Here is a 24,217-nt window from a genome sequence, read left to right on the forward strand (position 1 = left end):
ATTCTAATGTGCTGAAAACAAAAGAATATCTACAAAAACAAAATATGTGAACGGAAAACGAAAAGAAATCGATGATTTTCATTCATAATTTAACAACTGTTTTTGCAGTTGTCTGGACGCCTACGTCACACAGACAAGTTGTGGGGTTTTGACAATCAATACATGAAGTCAACTGTCCTGTCATTTGTAAACGCAGGGTTACTTCAGACACAATACAATTCATATAGGAGCAGTTTACAACTTTTACTACTCTTGCCGGTTTTACCATTTTCAGAAGTAAAGGAACAGACCAACAGAAGAATTATATTGGTCATTGAACTGTACAACTAGTTCAAAAACAAAAAATACTTATACCAGATTCATGAATATTGGCGAAAGCACGTGTACCGTTACTACATTGCGTTGGATATTTTTAAGTATGGACAAATCTCCGTAAACGGATTAAAACTGCTTCGTACTGAAAGGGTGCTGTATGGCCTACATACAGTGACTGTCACTGAAAATTATACAATCTGAAATAAAAAATGTAAACGTCGATAAATTAGGAAACGAGTTGAGATTTTTTAACAATTCGAAAAAAAATTTTGTAGACTGGAAAGTGTCTTTAAGATGGCATGGAAAAATATTTCGTTTACAGTACCGTTATGCAAAGCTTGTTGTTTCATTACTTTTAAAATCATAAGAATAAACCATGGTATAAGTAGTAGGTAGATATAGATGAAAAAATTTAAAGAATACTGGATTTTCCTGAATTCATATAACTCCAAAATTAGTAAACACAAAAGCAGCAATTGGGTTTGTTTATAATAGCTTTGTGAGCATTTTATAAAAAACGCGAAAAGTCAATGAAGGACCAAGCTTTCTCCACATAATCGAATTGTGGATATGATTAAATATTTGTTTCAATGTAAAACTGACGAATTTCTTCCATGCAAATGTTCTAAAAATAATTTTAAAAATTATGGAATTCGATTGTTTTTAAAATTGTTTGGCATATTAAAATTTATTTATAAATAAATATTTATTTATAAATAAATATAAAATAGATATTTTATTTATGTATTTATTTATTTAATTATTTATTTATTTATTTTTATTTATTTATTTATTTACTTATTTATTTATTAATTTATTTATTAATTTATTTATTTATTTATTAATTTATTTATTTATTGCTTCATTTAGTCATGTATTTATTTACTTATTTATTTATTTATTGTTTTTATTTATTTATTTATATACTTATTTATTTATTTACTTATTTATTTATTTATTGCTTTATTTATTTATTTTTTTATATACATATTTACTTATTTATTTATTTATTTATTTTTTTATTAATTTTTTGGTTTATTTATTTACTTATTTATTGTTTTTATTTATTTATATGCTTATTTATTTATTTCTTTATTTATTTATTTATTTATATACTTATTTATTTATTTATTTTTTATGTATGTATTTATTTAATTATTTATTTTTTATTCATGTATTTATTTATTTTTTTATTTATTTATTTATTTTTTTATTTATTTTTTTATTTATGTATTTATTTATTTATTGAAGCAATTCATATTTCAATAATTACACTTTCATGCCCTCTACATTTCAATAGTAACAATTTTCATAGTTTTGTACCTTTGTCATTGTGAGTTTGTAAATATTCCAATTTCCCATTGTGATTGATTCATTGTATTTTAAAGTTAACTGACAGAATGCAACTATGTAAATAATTTTTTCTACTACTCCTGTAAAACAACTCATTAGTTACTACTTTCGATATACCATTTTATGCAACTGTAAATTATTACTAATATATTTGCGCCCTACTATTTCTTCTCACGATTAGTATTTAAGCTAGAACAAAATTTAATAAAATCGCTCAGTTTGTGATCTACAATCTAACGCGTTACATAACCTTCAGATAAGATCACAAGGGGTGATCTCCATTCTAACATGTTATGTAACTATAAGATAAGATCACAATGAGACAACTTGTCCATCCGGCAGTATACAACAATCCTCACTTTCCTGAACAATCGACACCAGTAGTGGAATTCTGTAACTCATTTTTTGAGTTACCGACAAAAATCGGTAACATTAAAACTCAAAATTATGATTGAAAATTACACTGGTCAACACGACTTTTGTTTCAAACGAAGCTGCGGTTGTTTCTAGATAAAATCGGCGAGTTATTTTCAAATCCGGTCCCGGTTTTTCTCCATCAGCTCTTGTTTTTGAGATATAGCTCAAAATCGGCTTTTACGAGTTTAACCCAGACTTTCGTTATTTTCGGATGCAAACAAATATTTTTTGTGGGTTTTTCGACATTAATATATTAAGGAGATGTTGTACGCTCGATACAAATCGTTTTTGAAATAGTTATGGTGAGTATATATCAAAAAATATAGAAAATATACGACGGACCTTGTAAAAATTGCATATTTTGAGTACTTTAAGCTGTAATTACGTCATCGGGGGAAGTCATAGGATCTTCATATGGCAATGCGGATATGCTTAGGGTGTCTACTATATAGTCCAGTATTCAAATATATAATATAAAGTTCATAGCGCCCATGATTCGGCCATAACCTAAAAATCGGCATGAATACTGCTAAAGGGAAATCATTTACATGTGATATCATTACCACATAAGCCATTTACTTTTCAATGGCATTCTTCATGATGGTTTTTAGGTTATGGCGGAATCATGGGCGCTATGAACTTTATATTATACATTTGAATACTGGATTATATAGTAAACACCCTAAGCATATTCGGAGTACCATATGAAGATCCTATGACTTCCCCTGATGACGTAATTACAGCTTAAAGTACTCAAAATATGCAATTTTTACAAGGTCCGTCGTATATTTTCTATATTTTTTGATATATACTCACCATAATTATTTCAAAAACGATTTGTATCGAGCGTACAACATCTCCTTAATATATATATGTCGAAAAACCCACAAAAAAATATTTGTTTGTATCCGAAAATAACGAAAGTCTGGGTAAAACTCGTAAAAACCGATTTTGAGCTATATCTCAAAAACAAGAGCTGATGGAGAAAACCTGGGACCGGATTTGAAAAAAACTCGCCGATTTCATCTAGAAACAACTGCAACTTCGTCTGAAACATTCAACTTTTTCAATTTTGTTGAGCAGTGTTATAAATAAAAGTTGGATGCACTTTTGCTATCGGTAAAATTTAGCAACAGCTTTATTTTGGTTTTAACTTACCGAAAAATTTCGTTAATTACACCAATTATAAGCAATTTAATTTTACCGATATTTGTCGGTAATTAAAAAAATGTGTTACAGAATTCCACTACAGGTTGTTATATTATTTATTTATTTATTCCGTTTATGAGATATTGCGCTTATCATTTTAACGGATATTTTCGAACTTTTGTGCGAATTCCATCTAATATTCGAAGAAATTGTACGCTATGCATAGTGTGGACCAATGCAGTATTCGGTTCGAGAGTTGTCGTGCGCAGCATCCACTACACATGATGTCCGTAAGGGGTTTTACAGTTTTCGGGTCATTTTCTCAAGAAGTATTGACTTGCCACTGAAAAAACTTGTGCAACGTGTTGCAAGAAAAATTAAAAACTATACAAAACTCAAATTTGGTGTGCGAGGTATCCGAAGAAGTTGACATATATAGTCCGTATTCTAACCTGTTCTATGCCTCCTAGAAATATTACGATGGCCAAAGTATGGACCAAATCGGTTACTGCCTTCGAGACTTATCGTGTGCACCATTTTAGAGAAAAGTTTTGAACTTTTGTGCGTGAGGTAGCCAAAGAAGTGGACCAATAAGGCCCATCTTAGAACTTGATTTAACTTTGGGCAAAATATTACGATTGACAAATTTTTGATCGAATCGGTTTATCCATTCGAGAGTTACCGCGCGCTCCATCCACAACACATGGTGCCATAAAGGATTTTTTACAGCTTTCAGGCCATTTTCTCAGGTAGTATGGAGTTGCCCTTGAAAAAACGTGCACCGTCGTAATGGGGGCAGCGAATACAAGTTGCTACAAGAAGAAGCAAAACGATCCGAGAGCAGGCCTTTAACAGCACTTTTCCCAAATTTTATGTGGGAGATACCTGAAGGAGTGAACCGATAGAGTCCATTTTCGAACTTTATCTATGTCTGGTAGAAATATTACAATGTTGAAAGTATGGACCAAATCGGTTAGTCCCTTCGAGAGTTATAGTGAGCATAATTTTTGCGAACAACATTTGAACTTTTGTGGCGGAGGTACCCGAGGGAGTGGGCTGATATGGCCCATCTTCAAACTTAAACTAAAATATTACAAAAGCCAAATTTTGGACCAAATCGGTTAATCCGTTCGAGAGTTAACGTGCGCACCAGCCATCCAGCTAGACAGATGGACGGTCATGGTTAAATCGGCTCAATTTTGCCCGTTAGCATAAATGCTGAGGGTATAAAAAAATAAACGTCGGTAATCAATGTCAAATCATGTTGGCTCGTAGATCTTTCGAATAATTTTTCATTCAAACACAATAAGCACTTATCTGCTTGCGGAAGTACCAAGGCTTCGATAACATACGAAGCCTATAGTTAGAGCACGCATATATTCTTTCTTGTGAACGAGACAGGTTCCAAACGTCGGGTACGCGTTCTTGCTAGAGTTGGGCAATTGAACGTCCTAGTTCAAAAACGTATGAGTAACATCATGCAAACTAACGTTAGATATTAAGTATACGCAGTTTGTTCATTCATACGACCGGTGTCCATTGAACTAGATAGTGAATTATATAGTTCAATGTAGTTCAATTGGCACAACTCTAGTTCTTCCTGGCAGTTGGTGCTAACTAGCTGTGGGATGTAAACCACTAGATCTACTGCAGTTTGTAACGACAAAAGTCGCTACGCTCGTTTTCGTCTACACCCTTTATCTATGTTATGTTTATTTCCAAACTGATTTAACCACCCCTCATATTTGTTTACTAAAGCAGTTCAAGCGTAAAGTTCACTGACCGATCGACTCAAGGCCACGATCGGTCTGGTAATAGGTGATACCTATCATCATTGGTAATATGTGACACCTATCATCACGGTTATCCCTACCAAGAAATGCCTGAATTATATTTGTTTAATGGATAATAGGTACCGACTGTTTTCCTATAAAAGGACCAGAGGAAATTTAAAGGGGGGGCAGTCAGTGTTCAAAGGAAGACAAAGTAACAAGATAACCAGGTGAGTCAGAGTGGTGATACTTGATTTCTTGTCCAGGTTCCTTGAAGTGTTCGCAACTCTTGGAACTCCCGCGTATTCTTACCCAGATTCCTTGAAGTGTTCGCAACTCTTGGAACTCCCTCGCGTATTCTTACCCAGATTCCTTGAAGTGTTCTTGTAGAGTATTACATATATCAAGTACCTACTGTCTATTCTATTATATGCAACACCCACTGTATTATCACTGTTTAGTACACTCTCACTTACTCTCCTATTCTCTTTTACTCTTTGTTTATGAACTGCACTCAAACACAACTGGTTTGTATAACAGTTGCTGTTATTGAATATCGTTCTCATTTGTAAACAAAAATAAAGAATTATTATAACTTGGACTTTGACCACAACAGTTGTGTTTCTATTAATCTTGTCTATTTGAAAGACATTACATTGGCGACGAGGAAAAAAGTTTAAAGTTGTTGTTTGTGTAAATACACATAATAAGTGAATATCAATCCATTTTGTGGAAAAAATAAAAAACAACAACAACAATCAGTTTTGCTGAAATTTAAGGAAATTTTATAAAACAACAACAAGTGAATGCCTCCTAAGATGGAAGAAACTGCCAACCAAAGTTTTAATGTTGCTCCAGTAACAGTCCTCCAATCATCGAATGTGCCGGAATTTAATCCTAATTTGGAGTCGTGGAATGTGTGGAAGGAGAGACTGGACATTCATTTTTGTGAAATAAATTGTTCGGATGAGAACATAAAAAAATCAATTTTGCTGAAATCAGTTGGTACCGTGCCGTACAGAGTTTTGCATAGTTTATGCAGTCCGGAATCTCCAGTATCCAAGTCATATAAGGATCTGTGTGAGATTTTGGATACACAATATACCCCACCAACCATTATATTTAGTGAACGGAAGAGGTTTCATTTGTCTACTAAGGGAGAAAATGAGTCGGTTGCTGAATGGTATGCCCGTGTAAAAACATTAGCCCTCAATTGCAAATTTGGTGTAAGTCTGGATGCGTTTGTTCTTAACCAATTTGTTATGGGTTTGCCAAATTTTATATTTGAGCGTTTGTGTGAAGAAGATGAAACCCTAACAGTACAAAGTGCATTAAGAAAGGCGATGATTTTAGAGACGAAGCATATGACAAAGGCAGAGGAGAAAAGTCAATGCACTGTGAATTTAGTTCATGGTCAAAAGTTTGCAAAACATAATTGTGGTTATGGTGGTGGTGGTAGTGGCAGAGGCAGCGCTAGCAGCGGTAATAGAGATAGTGGTGGCGGCAGCAGTAATAGAGATGGTGGTCGTAACAGCAGACGCAACAACAATAGCAGAGACAGCAAAAGTGATGGTGGCAAGAAATATGCATGTTCTCATTGTGGCTGGAGAAATCATAGCTCTCAATCATGCAAATATAAAGAGAGCAAGTGTCATTCTTGTGGAAAAATTGGTCATTTGGCATCGGTCTGCTACAACAAGAAAAAGAGTATTAATTATGTATCGAATGAAGTTAATGATGTTGATAGTGATGATCATGATTATAATAATGTTTTCAATTATTCCATTTTTAGTGTGGCTGAGAAGGAAAATGGTGATGTGTATTCTCTGAATATTGTTGTTGATGGTGTGGAACTGAAGGCAGTGTGTGATACAGGTGCACCATGTACATTGTTGCCGATATCTTTTTTGGAAGAGAACGGAATTAAGAGGAAATTGAGATCGTGTAAGGTACCATATGTTGATTACAATGGTGTTAAGCTGAAATTGGCTGGTGAATATAATGCAGATGTGACATATCAAGGTAATACCAAATCAGTTGTTGTTGTTGTTGTTGATTCGAAAAATCCTCCGTTGCTTGGTCGATCGTTTTTACGAGCTTTTAATTTTGAGCTGTTACAAGTTAACAATATTCAAGTCCCTGAAATGAACATGACAATTGTCAATCAGTTGAAGAGTGAATTTCATGAGGTTTTTGATGATAAATTGGGAAAGTTTAAAGGATGTACGATTTCGCTAAAAGTTTTTGATGACGCAGTACCAGTATTTTGTAAACCAAGACCATTGCCACTGGCTTGGAAGGAGAAGGTTGAAAAGCAATTACGTCATTTAATTGCTTCAGATGTTTTAGAACTGGTAGACAACTCGGATTGGGGTACTCCCCTTGTTCCTATTTTGAAACCGAATGGTGATTTGAGGATTTGCGGTGATTATAAGGTCACATTAAACAAGTTTTTGGTCGATTTCAAGTATCCTCTACCTAGGATTGATGAAATTTTTGCTTCGTTGGAAGGTGGTGAAGTTTTTACAAAGCTAGATCTTTCGAATGCTTATAATCAGCTTGTTCTCGATGATGATTCTCAACTTCTGTGTGCATGGAGTACACACATTGGAACTTTAAAAGTAAAACGTTTACCTTTTGGTGTAAAAACAGCGGCAGCAATTTTTCAAAAGACAATTGAAAATTTGTTAAGAGATATACCGTATGTTGTGGTGTATCAAGACGACATAACTATCACTGGAAAGAATATGAGTGAGCATATTTTGACACTAAGGCGTGTTTTAGAAAAGCTACAGTCTTCGGGATTGAAACTTAACATTAAAAAGTCTACCTTTTTCCGAAATGAAATTTCCTATTTGGGATTTAATATTGATAGAAATGGATTGCGTAAAAATGATGAAAGGATTTCAAGCATTATTTCTGCACCTATACCCTGCAATATTTCCGAAGTCAGAGCTTTTGTTGGAATGGCAAATTATTATTCAAAATTCATCAATAATTTTGCAAATATTATGTCTCCCCTGTATACTTTATTGAGTAAGGATGTTCCGTTTTTATGGTCTGACAAATGTCAAGAGGCATATGATAAAATTAAACATGAAGTTACATCTGATCAGGTTCTGGTCCACTTTAACCCTAAATTGCCGTTGATTTTGACTACTGATGCGTCGAATAATGCTGTTGCTGGTGTTCTATCACATAAATTTTCTGATGGTTGTAAACCAATTTCGTTTGTTTCACGAGCTTTAACCAAAAGTGAAAAGAATTATAGCACTTTGGAAAAGGAAGCCCTTGCTATTGTGTTTTGTGTTACAAAACTTAAGCAATATTTGATTGGAAATACGTTCATTTTGAAGACTGATCATCGTCCACTTTTAACAATTTTTGGAAGTAACAAAGGGTTACCAACAATGGCGTCAGCGAGAATGCAGCGTTGGGCCTTGATTCTTTCTGGTTTTAATTATACCATTGAATATGTGAAGGGATGTAAGAATGAAGCTGATTCCATATCCAGATTACCTCAAATAAATTTTGAGAGTGATCATAATGAAAACTCTTACATCAATTTTGTTGAATCACAAAAAGAATTTCCGTTGAATTTCAAAGATATCTGCCGGGAAACCCGAAGAGACCCGATTTTATCGAAGGTTGCAGCCAGTATTATGGACGGGACACTTCTAAGTTTAAAAGATCCCATATTTTCAACATTTCGTGAAAAGTATATTGAACTAACTGTAGAGTATGGTTGTGTTCTATGGGGCTACAGAACAGTTGTTCCTCAAAAATTAAGATCCAAAATTTTGGAAGATTTACATTCCTCACATTTAGGAATAGTCAAAACAAAAGCCTTGGCTAGATCGTACATATGGTGGCCAGGTATTGATAAAGACATAGAAAGTCTTATAAAAAACTGTTTATCCTGTCAAAAATTGCAGCCCAGCCCTGAGAAAGGCATTTTAATACCCTGGGAGCCTTGTGGTTCAGTATGGAAACGTATCCATGTCGATTTTGCTGGTCCAATTAAGAACTTTCATTTTTTGATTGTCATCGATTCGTATTCGAAATTTGTCGAAGTCTTTAAAACTAAAGATATAACATCTTCTTTTACAATAAGAAAACTAAGAGAACTGTTTTCCAGGTACGGATTAGTGGACACCCTTGTTAGTGATAATGGATCACAATTCACTTCATCTGATTTTCAGACATTTTTATCCTTAAATGGAATTAAACACAGTTTAACTGCGCCTGGACATCCATCCACAAATGGACAAGCCGAAAATTTTGTCAAAACCTTTAAAAAATCTATTTATGCAAATTTGGATCAAAACAAAGATGCCAATATTGATCAAATTTTATGCCGATTCTTAATGGATTATCGGAATATGATCCACTGCAGCACTGGTGAGTCACCTGCAAAAATATTTTTCGGAAGAGAGCTCAAAACTAGATTCAGCAATCTCAAACCCCCTGCCATAAAAGAAAAAATAATGCGTTCGCAAGAGAAAAACATCTTTCATCATAAAGGAAATCGCAACACAACTTTTCGCGAAGGTCAAAAGGTTATGGTTCGAGATTACCGAAATCCTAATAAACCTAGTTGGACACAAGCTACAATTACACATCAACTTGGACCTCAATCGTACTCGTGCACATTAAGTCACAACAACAACATCATCAAACGTCACTTAGATCAAATCAGAGGTCAACCTGTACAACAACAACAATCCAACAACATCATGATTCCGTCAAATAACAACAACGACAACAATGCTATAGTCACACCTCCATCAACAACTGAAGATACTTCACACACTACAAGAAATCTCAGACCACGAGCAGGAGGTAAAGTCGTTAAAAAAACTTAAACCATCGTTTTTCAATACTTTTATTCAAAAAAAAAAAAAAATGTTATTCTTCTTCATATAAATATTCATTTAATTTTTTTTTTCTTTTTGTAAAATTGTCATTAAAATTTTTTTAATTAAATATTTGAATTTGATTATGTATATAACAACTTTAGGAGGAGCATGTAGAGTATTACATATATCAAGTACCTACTGTCTATTCTATTATATGCAACACCCACTGTATTATCACTGTTTAGTACACTCTCACTTACTCTCCTATTCTCTTTTACTCTTTGTTTATGAACTGCACTCAAACACAACTGGTTTGTATAACAGTTGCTGTTATTGAATATCGTTCTCATTTGTAAACAAAAATAAAGAATTATTATAACTTGGACTTTGACCACAACAGTTGTGTTTCTATTAATCTTGTCTATTTGAAAGACATTACAGTTCTCAATTCTTGGAACTCCCTCGCGTATTCTTGGCCAGATTCCTTGAAGTGTTCGCAACTCTTGGAACTCGTGTACTCTTGCTCAGATTCCTTGAAGTGTTCGCAACTCTTGGAACTCCCTGGCGTATTCTTGCCCAGATTCCTTGAAGTGTTCGCAACTCTTGGACCTCGTGTACTCTTGCCCAGATTCCTTGAAGTGTTCGCAACTCTTGGAACTCCCTGGCGTATTCTTGCCCAGATTCCTTGAAGTGTTCGCAACTCTTGGACCTCGTGTACTCTTGCCCAGATTCCTTGAAGTGTTCGCAACTCTTAGAACTCCCTCGAGTATTCTTGCCCATATTCCTTGAAGTGTTCGCAACTCTTGGAACTCCCTCGCGTATTCTTGACCAGATTCCTTGAAGTGTTCGCAACTCTTGGAACTCGCATATTCTTGCCCAGATTCCTTGAAGTGTTCGCAACTTTTGGAACTCCCTGGCGTATTCTTGCCCAGATTCCTTGAAGTGTTCGCAACTCTTGGACCTCGTGTACTCTTGCCCAGATTCCTTGAAGTGTTCGCAACTCTTGGAACTCCCTCGCGTATTCTTGACCAGATTCCTTGAAGTGTTCGCAACTCTTGGAACTCGCATATTCTTGCCCAGATTCCTTGAAGTGTTCGCAACTCTTGGAACTCGCATATTCTTGCCCAGATTCCTTGAAGTGTTCGCAACTCTTGGAACTCCTTCACGTATTCTTACCCAGATTCCTTGAAGTGTTCGCAACTCTTGGAACTCCCTCGCGTAATCTTGCTCAGATTCCTTGAAGTGTTTCAAATCTTGGAACTCCCTCGCGTATCCTTGCCCAGACTCCTTGGAGTGTCCGCATCTCTTGGGTCCCCGCGTAACCTTTGCAGGTTCCATGAACCCCCTTCCCCGTGAGTCCTCTTCCCCGCCCGTCCAGTTAGTCAAGTAGTTCGGAGAACTTATCCAGGTCTCCTGCGAAGCCTACAGAAACCTTGCCCATATCTATCGTTTAGCCCATACTTCTACGGCAACGTGTCTGGAGGAGGTCGCGACCGGTGGGCGAACTTATCCAGGTCACCCAACAGTCCGGTATAGACGGAGAACTTATCCAGGTCTCCCACACAACCAATATCCGGAATCTACTCGGGTCTCCCATCGAGGCTGGATTACCAGCGGCGGGCGGATAGGTAAACTTAGCCAGGTCACCCCGAACGAGCGATCGGAACTCTAAACCTTTGTATACACTTAATAATTTACCCTTGTGCACTCCTTAAAATAAAACGAAATAATAAAACAGTGTTGATTAAAAACCAACAAGAAACCCGTGTTATCACTCTCTCGGTCTTTTCACTTACAAATTTCTGTGGCAGACTCTGGACCCCCGCGAGCTATCCCAGCAGCCGGAGGGAACTTGTCGTTACAAGTTAGTTGAATAACTTTGGCAGGGAAGTTGAAAAGGTGCAGTGTGTCGTGCGGAGCTGTGCCGCATGCTGGACAGATGTTTTCACTGTGTCATAAATCTTTGCCCTATAGGAATTTCTGGTTTGTCGTGGCGACAGAACTTCCTCAGCTGCGATAGATGGGGGATGTCCTCCGAGAACCGCATTCATAGGATAGTTGTTTATGGCATCTGCGACTGCATCCGTATGAATGCTATTAAACACCTGCTTGATATGCCTGTTGATCATTGATCTAGAAGATCCCTCTTGACTAGCCCTGGTGGGGGAGGTGGTTCTAGTATCGTATCCACCATATGGTGATTAGGATGGCTATAGTTAGAGCACACATATATTCTTTTTCTGGGGAACGGGACAGGTTACAATCGTCGGGTACGCGTTCTTCCTGGCAGAAGGTGCTAACTAGCTCTGGCTCTATCTCTACTTCTAAGAATGCGGCTGCTTCGATGGCTTCATAGGCCTGTTGATCTAGGGGTTCTCTCTTGTAACGCTGGATCTCTCTTTCTAAATCATGAAGGTACCTCTTGACATGCATGGGTGGGGGGGTCCTATCCACCATATGGTGATTAGTATGGCTCTCACGTAACACCCGAGCAAGTACTGTAACGAAAGCATGCCAATGTTCTGCTGTACTGGAAGAATCTTTACCTCCTCATGTAGATGGTCCACTGGAGACATAAGGAGGCATCCTATTGCTGTTCTCAGGATGGCCTTCTGACAAGTTGCACTTACATTCGCGGACCAAATTGGCGCCGCATAGCTTGCCAAAGTCCGACCTATCGCGTTATACATATGTGGTCAACTGGGGTTCTTTATCTGCACCCCAAGTGCTATCGGCTAGGGACTTGAGGACCTTGTTCCTACATTTCAGTTTAGCGCAAATAGCTGTGGTATTCGAGGACGACGTGAAAGAGGTGTCGAATGTGACCTCTAGAATTTTCGTGTAGTTTGTGGTCGGAATTCCATCGACCATGGCGGATATTTGCATATTCCTCGAGTGGTCTGCATACGTAATGATCTCAATGTCGTCTGGAAGGGGTGGAATGCAACAAAGGTAGAGGTTAAACAGTTCCGTAACGTTAAAACGAACGAGAAGAACGAAAGGAACTATATAAAATCAATAGTTTGATATAGTTTCAATAGTTCCTTGGAACTGTTATGATTGCAGCTTCTTCTTCTTCTGTTATCCTTCACTCCCTGTGAAGCATAGGGCCTCAACCATTCTTTTGTATCGAACTCTGTTGTGCGATGCTTGATTGACGTCGTTCCATGAATAGTTTGCAGCTTGTAGTCGATCGACCTTCTCCAAGTTTTAGCTGGCGCACCAACACGTCGGCCTCTTCCCTGGGGATTCCACCGAAGCGCTTGACGAGCAATGTTTTCTACAGATCTTCCATTTCCGTTGACAAACCTCAACGGGAGCTGCAATTTGATTGGCGATGTTCAATAGTTCAGCATTTCGTATTCGGTTCGGCCACCAAATGTTTAAAATTTGCCGCAGACATTTGTTTGTAAAACTTTGGAAACGGCCGTCTATTGAACTTGTACGTTTGCAGGTTTCGCATCCGTAAAAAAGGACAGATTTCACATTCGAATTATATATGTGAAGTTTGGTGTGTGTTGAGATTTGTCGAGATCTCCAAATAGTCCGAAGCATGCCGAAATCAGCCTTTGCTTTATTTAATCGAGCGTTGATGTCTTCTTCGTTATTTGGCTACCAAGGTAATTCAATTTTTCCACCCATTCGATGTCAACATTGTCAATACGGATGTGTGAATCCGAGTTCGCTCCATAGCCTCCCGGCATGGATTTAGTTTTTGAGATGTTGATTTCGAGCCCTACTGAACACGACTCATTTTTAATGGAGTTGATATTTTCCTGCAGGTGACTAGTTACTTGGCTCAGAAGACATACGTCATCAGCGTATTCCAAGTCTTCCAGGTGTTTAAATGGCGTCCACTGGATTCCACGTCTGCCATTCAAAGCTGAACGCATTACATCATCGATGACAAGAATGAAAAGTATAGGTGACAGAATACATCCTTGTCTTACCCCTGTTTTGACCTCAAAAGGATCTGATAATTTACCATTGTGAAGAACTCGGCATCTGAAGTCAGTATACATGGCCTTGATTAAATTGAGAATTTTAGATGGTATGTTACGTCGTTCCAGAATATTCCATAGAGAGCGTCGGTTAATACTATCAAAAGCTTTCATGAAGTCTATGAATACCAAGTATACTGGTGTGCGAAACTCCAATACTATTCTTACAGTGTTAATAAGGTCAACACAGGAACGATTCTCTCTGAATCCAAACTGATTCTCTCGGAGTAGTAATGTAATTCCCCTGTAGTTATTGCAATTTTTGGTATCCCCCTTTTTGGTATTTTTATCGGGATACCTTCATTCCACGAGGAAGGAAGTACTTCTTCTTCCCAAATTTTTAAAATATAAGGGTGTCATAATGTTGCTGATTGTTCTGCATCACAAAGAAGCATTTCCGCAGAGATATTATCATTGCATGGGGCCTTGTTATTTTTCAGGCTTTTTATTGCCATTCGTACCTCCTGTTTAGTTGGCGGGTTATCCACAATTCCAGTAAATGTCATATCGCGGTTAGCAACGAAATGCGTCTCTATTGGCGTTGTTAGTCCAATTGGGTTATTAAGTGTTGACTTGAAATGTTCCATCCACCTTAATAACTGCTCATCCGTCGCAGTGAGTAGGGTTCCATTTTCGCTCATGATAGGTTTGTTGGTGTAAGTAGGTTTTCCGCACAATGTCCTTGATATGTTGTATAGCGATTTCACGTCGCCTCTTCTAGCAGCTAGTTCAGCTTCGTTTGCTTGTTCATCAATCCATTGTCGTTTGTCTCTTCTTGCAGACTTTTTTATACTCATTGACAGATTTTGATAGAGTGTACGTAGCTTACCGATGTTCAACTTTCGTGTTGTGTCTGTTCGTACTTTATTTGCTACGTTTAATCGGGTAGGTGGTAGTCCGAATCTATGTTTCCTCCTCGAAACGATCGGATATCACACATTCCCGATGAATGTCGATTAATTTCTCTTAATATTAGCACCGAATTTACCAACCAACAGCTTTATATTTTTTAAAGTTTTATTTACTCCATTACAAAAAATAAACATATACATAAATACATTTTAACTGTATTGTAAAATTTTGCTTAAAAAAAATTAATTATAAAACAAAGTACGCACGGTTCTGGATAACAAACAAGCTTAAGGTATATAAATTGGTCAAAATCACCTTGATATATAAATAAATATATTTCAAGGCAAACAATAATAACTACTTAATTTGGAGACTCATCTTTAGAATATGACTGTCGAAATGGACATCAGATATGAATCGGGTATAAATGAAATATAAAATACCAAAGTAACAGGCATTTTTGAAAATCTTATCCACCCACCACATGCTGCAATTACAAAAGAAACGAAATTTGTAAGTTATTAAAGTTCTCATTGAAAAATTTACAATGCAACTTACATTCTCATATGTCTCTTTGCAGCTGGTATAGTATCATCAGTTTCCTTGAGTATCAGACGACGGGCACACAACAAACACTCAGTGAAATAGTCAATCAAATCAAATTCCACCACCTCAATGACATACGTCAGACGTTCTCGATTATTCATTAGCTTTCGTAATTTAACGACTTCTCGATTATCGAAATTCCAAACATTATTGGCGTAATATTCGAATACAGATAAGCCGTTATAAATGCGTTTTTGTACTTTGATCAAGCTGCAAAATTAAAAAAAAAAATTAATTGAAATAAATTGTTAAAATTGTTAAACTGGCAAAATTAAACAAGTTATCATATACCGCTCTGTGAAGTATTAAATACAATAAATTATAATTAAGTATGTCGAACAACCTTACTAGCTTTAAGCTTAGACTTACAATAACTTTCAATTTACTTACAATGGAGGATAACGTAACAGCACCATCAGAAAATCAACCAATAATGCCGGTATCCACTGGAACAGGATCATGCATATCCAATGAAGTAATTTATTTGATTTCATCGAACCGCCAGGATACCAAGCCGCACCATTCAAGGGTACACGATTCTCAGAAACCCACCGTCCAATTTCAATAATCTCTGACCATGTGACCTTAATTTCATTTGAACTCGTCATATGTATTACTCGGGTATCGACTGGACCTAGTTCGCGTGATAATAAACGCCACGCAGCAACCAGCATAATATTGACAGCAAAATCCACCGGTAAGAAATCACCATAACCAGTTTCCTGACAATACATTGTACGTAGAACACCTTTACCAGCTGCAATTAATAGCCCAGCGGGGCCGTTGATATTATCTGACCAACCGACTACTGGTTCACGCCATATGGGTATAACAATTGAAGGCCTCAGAATGGCTGCTGGTATTTTATCAAAAGTTTCCACAACCAGTGCCTCGGCCAAGGCTTTGGTATAGGCATAAGTGTTGGGAATATCACCCAATATCTTTTTCTCCAGGGATCGGATATCTTTATCGGACAACAATTCACACAAACTCATTATCGAATGGGGATCATCTGGTGGATCATAGGGTTTCTCATATAAAGTTTTTACATTTAAATGACAATAGGACGTTGAGACATAGCAAAATGCATCCAATTTTTTGAAGGTAGCTGCCAAGTCCAACATATATTTTGTACCACGAACATTCATAAAGACAGCACGGCGTAAAGGTTCATCAAATCTGACAAAAAAGTGAGAGGTCGGATGAATGATTGTGAATACAAGTGTGTGTTTTTTATAGCCAGTGTTTTCACTTACCTTATGGTGGCGGCAGCATGTACTACCAATGATACTTCATTACGCAAAGTCTCAGCATCCTCTTTGGATATTCCCAATTCGGGTAACATAACATCACCCGCAATAGGTACAATTTTGCTATGTATCCAGTCAAGACCACGCATTTCTTTTAGTTTGTCGAATAACTGGAAAATTTAAGAAAAGAAGGAACGGGTAACAATATGAAAAAATATTTTAAATTAATACGAGTATAGGTTTGTAAGTATGTATTTTATATTTTATATTTTGTATTTGTATTTTATATTTTATATTTTATATTTTATATTTTATATTTTATATTTTATATTTTATATTTTATATTTTATATTTTATATTTTATATTTTATATTTTATATTTTATATTTTATATTTTATATTTTATATTTTATATTTTATATTTTATATTTTATATTTTATATTTTATATTTTATATTTTATATTTTATATTTTATATTTTATATTTTATATTTTATATTTTATATTTTATATTTTATATTTTATATTTTATATTTTATATTTTATATTTTATATTTTATATTTTATATTTTATATTTTATATTTTATATTTTATATTTTATATTTTATATTTTATATTTTATATTTTATATTTTATATTTTATATTTTATATTTTATATTTTATATTTTATATTTTATATTTTATATTTTATATTTTATATTTTATATTTTATATTTTATATTTTATATTTTATATTTTATATTTTATATTTTATATTTTATATTTTATATTTTATATTTTATATTTTATATTTTATATTTTATATTTTATATTTTATATTTTATATTTTATATTTTATATTTTATATTTTATATTTTATATTTTATATTTTATATTTTATATTTTATATTTTATATTTTATATTTTATATTTTATATTTTATATTTTATATTTTATATTTTATATTTTATATTTTATATTTTATATTTTATATTTTATATTTTATATTTTATATTTTATATTTTATATTTTATATTTTATATTTTATATTTTATATTTTATATTTTATATTTTATATTTTATATTTTATATTTTATATTTTATATTTTATATTTTATATTTTATATTTTATATTTTATATTTTATATTTTATATTTTATATTTTATATTTTATATTTTATATTTTATATTTTATATTTTATATTTTATATTTTATATTTTATATTTTATATTTTATATTTTATATTTTATATTTTATATTTTATATTTTATATTTTATATTTTATATTTTATATTTTATATTTTATATTTTATATTTTATATTTTATATTTTATATTTTATATTTTATATTTTATATTTTATATTTTATATTTTATATTTTATATTTTATATTTTATATTTTATATTTTATATTTTATATTTTATATTTTATATTTTATATTTTATATTTTATATTTTATATTTTATATTTTATATTTTATATTTTATATTTTATATTTTATATTTTATATTTTATATTTTATATTTTATATTTTATATTTTATATTTTATATTTTATATTTTATATTTTATATTTTATATTTTATATTTTATATTTTATATTTTATATTTTATATTTTATATTTTATATTTTATATTTTATATTTTATATTTTATATTTTATATTTTATATTTTATATTTTATATTTTATATTTTATATTTTATATTTTATATTTTATATTTTATATTTTATATTTTATATTTTATATTTTATATTTTATATTTTATATTTTATATTTTATATTTTATATTTTATATTTTATATTTTATATTTTATATTTTATATTTTATATTTTATATTTTATATTTTATATTTTATATTTTATATTTTATATTTTATATTTTATATTTTATATTTTATATTTTATATTTTATATTTTATATTTTATATTTTATATTTTATATTTTATATTTTATATTTTATATTTTATATTTTATATTTTATATTTTATATTTTATATTTTATATTTTATATTTTATATTTTATATTTTATATTTTATATTTTATATTTTATATTTTATATTTTATATTTTATATTTTATATTTTATATTTTATATTTTATATTTTATATTTTATATTTTATATTTTATATTTTATATTTTATATTTTATATTTTATATTTTATATTTTATATTTTATATTTTATATTTTATATTTTATATTTTATATTTTATATTTTATATTTTATATTTTATATTTTATATTTTATATTTTATATTTTATATTTTATATTTTATATTTTATATTTTATATTTTATATTTTATATTTTATATTTTATATTTTATATTTTATATTTTATATTTTATATTTTATATTTTATATTTTATATTTTATATTTTATATTTTATATTTTATATTTTATATTTTATATTTTATATTTTATATTTTATATTTTATATTTTATATTTTATATTTTATATTTTATATTTTATATTTTATATTTTATATTTTATATTTTATATTTTATATTTTATATTTTATATTTTATATTTTATATTTTATATTTTATATTTTATATTTTATATTTTATATTTTATATTTTATATTTTATATTTTATATTTTATATTTTATATTTTATATTTTATATTTTATATTTTATATTTTATATTTTATATTTTATATTTTATATTTTATATTTTATATTTTATATTTTATATTTTATATTTTATATTTTATATTTTATATTTTATATTTTATATTTTATATTTTATATTTTATATTTTATATTTTATATTTTATATTTTATATTTTATATTTTATATTTTATATTTTATATTTTATATTTTATATTTTATATTTTATATTTTATATTTTATATTTTATATTTTATATTTTATATTTTATATTTTATATTTTATATTTTATATTTTATATTTTATATTTTATATTTTATATTTTATATTTTATATTTTATATTTTATATTTTATATTTTATATTTTATATTTTATATTTTATATTTTATATTTTATATTTTATATTTTATATTTTATATTTTATATTTTATATTTTATATTTTATATTTTATATTTTATATTTTATATTTTATATTTTATATTTTATATTTTATATTTTATATTTTATATTTTATATTTTATATTTTATATTTTATATTTTATATTTTATATTTTATATTTTATATTTTATATTTTATATTTTATATTTTATATTTTATATTTTATATTTTATATTTTATATTTTATATTTTATATTTTATATTTTATATTTTATATTTTATATTTTATATTTTATATTTTATATTTTATATTTTATATTTTATATTTTATATTTTATATTTTATATTTTATATTTTATATTTTATATTTTATATTTTATATTTTATATTTTATATTTTATATTTTATATTTTATATTTTATATTTTATATTTTATATTTTATATTTTATATTTTATATTTTATATTTTATATTTTATATTTTATATTTTATATTTTATATTTTATATTTTATATTTTATATTTTATATTTTATATTTTATATTTTATATTTTATATTTTATATTTTATATTTTATATTTTATATTTTATATTTTATATTTTATATTTTATATTTTATATTTTATATTTTATATTTTATATTTTATATTTTATATTTTATATTTTATATTTTATATTTTATATTTTATATTTTATATTTTATATTTTATATTTTATATTTTATATTTTATATTTTATATTTTATATTTTATATTTTATATTTTATATTTTATATTTTATATTTTATATTTTATATTTTATATTTTATATTTTATATTTTATATTTTATATTTTATATTTTATATTTTATATTTTATATTTTATATTTTATATTTTATATTTTATATTTTATATTTTATATTTTATATTTTATATTTTATATTTTATATTTTATATTTTATATTTTATATTTTATATTTTATATTTTATATTTTATATTTTATATTTTATATTTTATATTTTATATTTTATATTTTATATTTTATATTTTATATTTTATATTTTATATTTTATATTTTATATTTTATATTTTATATTTTATATTTTATATTTTATATTTTATATTTTATATTTTATATTTTATATTTTATATTTTATATTTTATATTTTATATTTTATATTTTATATTTTATATTTTATATTTTATATTTTATATTTTATATTTTATATTTTATATTTTATATTTTATATTTTATATTTTATATTTTATATTTTATATTTTATATTTTATATTTTATATTTTATATTTTATATTTTATATTTTATATTTTATATTTTATATTTTATATTTTATATTTTATATTTTATATTTTATATTTTATATTTTATATTTTATATTTTATATTTTATATTTTATATTTTATATTTTATATTTTATATTTTATATTTTATATTTTATATTTTATATTTTATATTTTATATTTTATATTTTATATTTTATATTTTATATTTTATATTTTATATTTTATATTTTATATTTTATATTTTATATTTTATATTTTATATTTTATATTTTATATTTTATATTTTATATTTTATATTTTATATTTTATATTTTATATTTTATATTTTATATTTTATATTTTATATTTTATATTTTATATTTTATATTTTATATTTTATATTTTATATTTTATATTTTATATTTTATATTTTATATTTTATATTTTATATTTTATATTTTATATTTTATATTTTATATTTTATATTTTATATTTTATATTTTATATTTTATATTTTATATTTTATATTTTATATTTTATATTTTATATTTTATATTTTATATTTTATATTTTATATTTTATATTTTATATTTTATATTTTATATTTTATATTTTATATTTTATATTTTATATTTTATATTTTATATTTTATATTTTATATTTTATATTTTATATTTTATATTTTATATTTTATATTTTATATTTTATATTTTATATTTTATATTTTATATTTTATATTTTATATTTTATATTTTATATTTTATATTTTATATTTTATATTTTATATTTTATATTTTATATTTTATATTTTATATTTTATATTTTATATTTTATATTTTATATTTTATATTTTATATTTTATATTTTATATTTTATATTTTATATTTTATATTTTATATTTTATATTTTATATTTTATATTTTATATTTTATATTTTATATTTTATATTTTATATTTTATATTTTATATTTTATATTTTATATTTTATATTTTATATTTTATATTTTATATTTTATATTTTATATTTTATATTTTATATTTTATATTTTATATTTTATATTTTATATTTTATATTTTATATTTTATATTTTATATTTTATATTTTATATTTTATATTTTATATTTTATATTTTATATTTTATATTTTATATTTTATATTTTATATTTTATATTTTATATTTTATATTTTATATTTTATATTTTATATTTTATATTTTATATTTTATATTTTATATTTTATATTTTATATTTTATATTTTATATTTTATATTTTATATTTTATATTTTATATTTTATATTTTATATTTTATATTTTATATTTTATATTTTATATTTTATATTTTATATTTTATATTTTATATTTTATATTTTATATTTTATATTTTATATTTTATATTTTATATTTTATATTTTATATTTTATATTTTATATTATATATGTGTATATTTTATATTTTATATACCCCTATGTACAAAATTATATGTTATACGCTTATGATTCATCTGTGAATAATAATAATTTATTTTTTGCCACATGAATTTATGCAATTTAACTTAATTTGTAATAATACGTTTAGTTTAACTAGAGTAAACAACCCCCATTAAGATTGCCAAGTATTTGCTGGGGACACGTGTAAGTATAATTAATTTTAATACCAATACTTATTATACGCATACGAACACACAACACGCGCAACTTACCACATTATTCAACATATCGTTGATACGTTCTACTGGTTGTTTGCCCTTCTTTGGCCTAACCAAAAGATATAGTTTATTGACATCTCCACATGATCTGTTGCAAAAGGAAAAACAAGACGAAAATAAATCAAAATCTACACAAAATGAATTTTGACTTACCTTAAAAGCTTTTCCACCATCACCTTGCCCATGAATCCAGTGCCACCGGTAATAAATATTGAACGTCCAGCAAAACACAAGGCAATGCGATCAACTTCATTTTCATCATAGGAATCGATTCGTGCAAATCCAACATCTTTTTCAAATTCTAATTTTGGTCTGGGCTTCATGTTTTTGGTCTCTGTTGATTATTTCTGTTGGTAAAGAAAATAATAGATAAAGAATAATTAGATTAAATATGGCATTACACAATAACTAAAAAACTATGAAATAGTTATTAATAAATTCATACAATAAATGTATTTTGTGCATTTTTTTGATCTGTCGAGCTGCTAATAAAAAATCAATCGATCTTCTAATCGAAGAATATTGACGAATATTTATTCTTGTCATAGAAGATATATAAATCTTCACATAGGATATCCAATGAAAGAAATCTAAAGATGGTTCCTAGATGTTCTCACGAATGATCCATTGATCTTCCTAAAGTCTTCCCAAAGATAGTCCTTAGATCTTCTCCTCAAATGTTCATTGATTTTCTAAAAGATCATATCATAAAAAATCAATTTGCCTTCTTATAAATCGCCTGATCTCCTGATAAGCTTATGTTCATATAAAAGATCCCGAGATCTTCTTTTGAAAAATCCAGATCTACTAAGAGAAGATCCATTGATCGTCTCATCAAAGATCCATTGACCTCGAGGATCCATTCATTTTCTCATGGAAGATCCAATAAAAAAAACCTCGATCATCTTATAAAGATCCATGGATGTTCTTAATAAAGAATATCCATTCTTCTCATAGAATATCTATTGATCTACTCATATAAGGTCTATTGATTTTCTCATAGAAGATCCCTAGTTTTTCTAAAAGATGATCCATAGAAGATCGCTTGATTTGCTAAAAGAGCACCCATTGATTTTCCAAAAGAAGATCCACTGACTTTCTCATAGAAGATCTTTTGATCTTCTCATAGAAGATCCACAGCTATTCCCAAAGAAGATTCCTTGATCTTCTCATAGAAAATCCCTATGACCCCTTGATCTTCCTAAAGAAGATCCATTGGTCTTCTCATAGAAGATCCATTGATCTACTCAAAGAAGATCCATCGATCAAAGATGATAAGGTTATCTTCTCATAGAACATCTGTTTACACTGTGCAACATTTTTAAGGTGATCTTGTGCAAACAATTCGAACTGAAGATTTTTTTAAAGTACAGACCCAAACGACAAGAAACCCTAGTTGGGTTTTGTTGTGTCAGATCCAGCTCGGATTTTATGGCCCCATCTAAACATGGTTAAATATTGAGTTTTTAAAGAAATTCGGGGCTATATCTCTGAAACCAATGCGAATCTTCTTCTGACCTTTGAAGCAAATTTGTAGATAAGGACAAGAATAATATATTTGGAGAAATAATGAACTCGAAAAACTATATTTATTGCGTCAAAATTCAAAATATATGCAAAACTTCCACAATTTTTATACATTTCGCACCGTATCTTCAAAACGTACCTCTCGACTTAGTGTATTTTAAAAGAAGAA

At 28.2% G+C, this 24,217-nt stretch overlaps 2 protein-coding genes across 2 annotated transcripts in view; both read right to left on the bottom strand.

Annotated features, from left to right (window-relative positions):
- The window catches only part of LOC141404628 (fatty acyl-CoA reductase 1-like), a 382,118-nt gene that overhangs the window by 115,621 nt on the left and 242,280 nt on the right, over positions 1-24,217 (bottom strand). The window lies entirely within an intron of this gene.
- Positions 15,001-22,867, bottom strand: LOC141404882 (putative fatty acyl-CoA reductase CG5065). Its single transcript, XM_073988704.1, has 6 exons — positions 22,675-22,867; positions 22,516-22,609; positions 16,581-16,744; positions 15,715-16,503; positions 15,277-15,534; positions 15,001-15,205 (listed from the first exon to the last, which is right to left on the bottom strand). The coding sequence occupies exons 1-6, from the start codon at positions 22,842-22,844 to the stop codon at positions 15,076-15,078; spliced, it is 1,605 nt and encodes a 534-aa protein (XP_073844805.1). The 5' UTR covers positions 22,845-22,867; the 3' UTR covers positions 15,001-15,075.

The sequence above is a fragment of the Musca autumnalis genome, unplaced genomic scaffold (genome assembly GCF_047663935.1).
Source record: "Musca autumnalis isolate F117 unplaced genomic scaffold, ASM4766393v1 scaffold_5, whole genome shotgun sequence".
Taxonomy (NCBI): Eukaryota; Metazoa; Arthropoda; class Insecta; order Diptera; family Muscidae; genus Musca; species Musca autumnalis.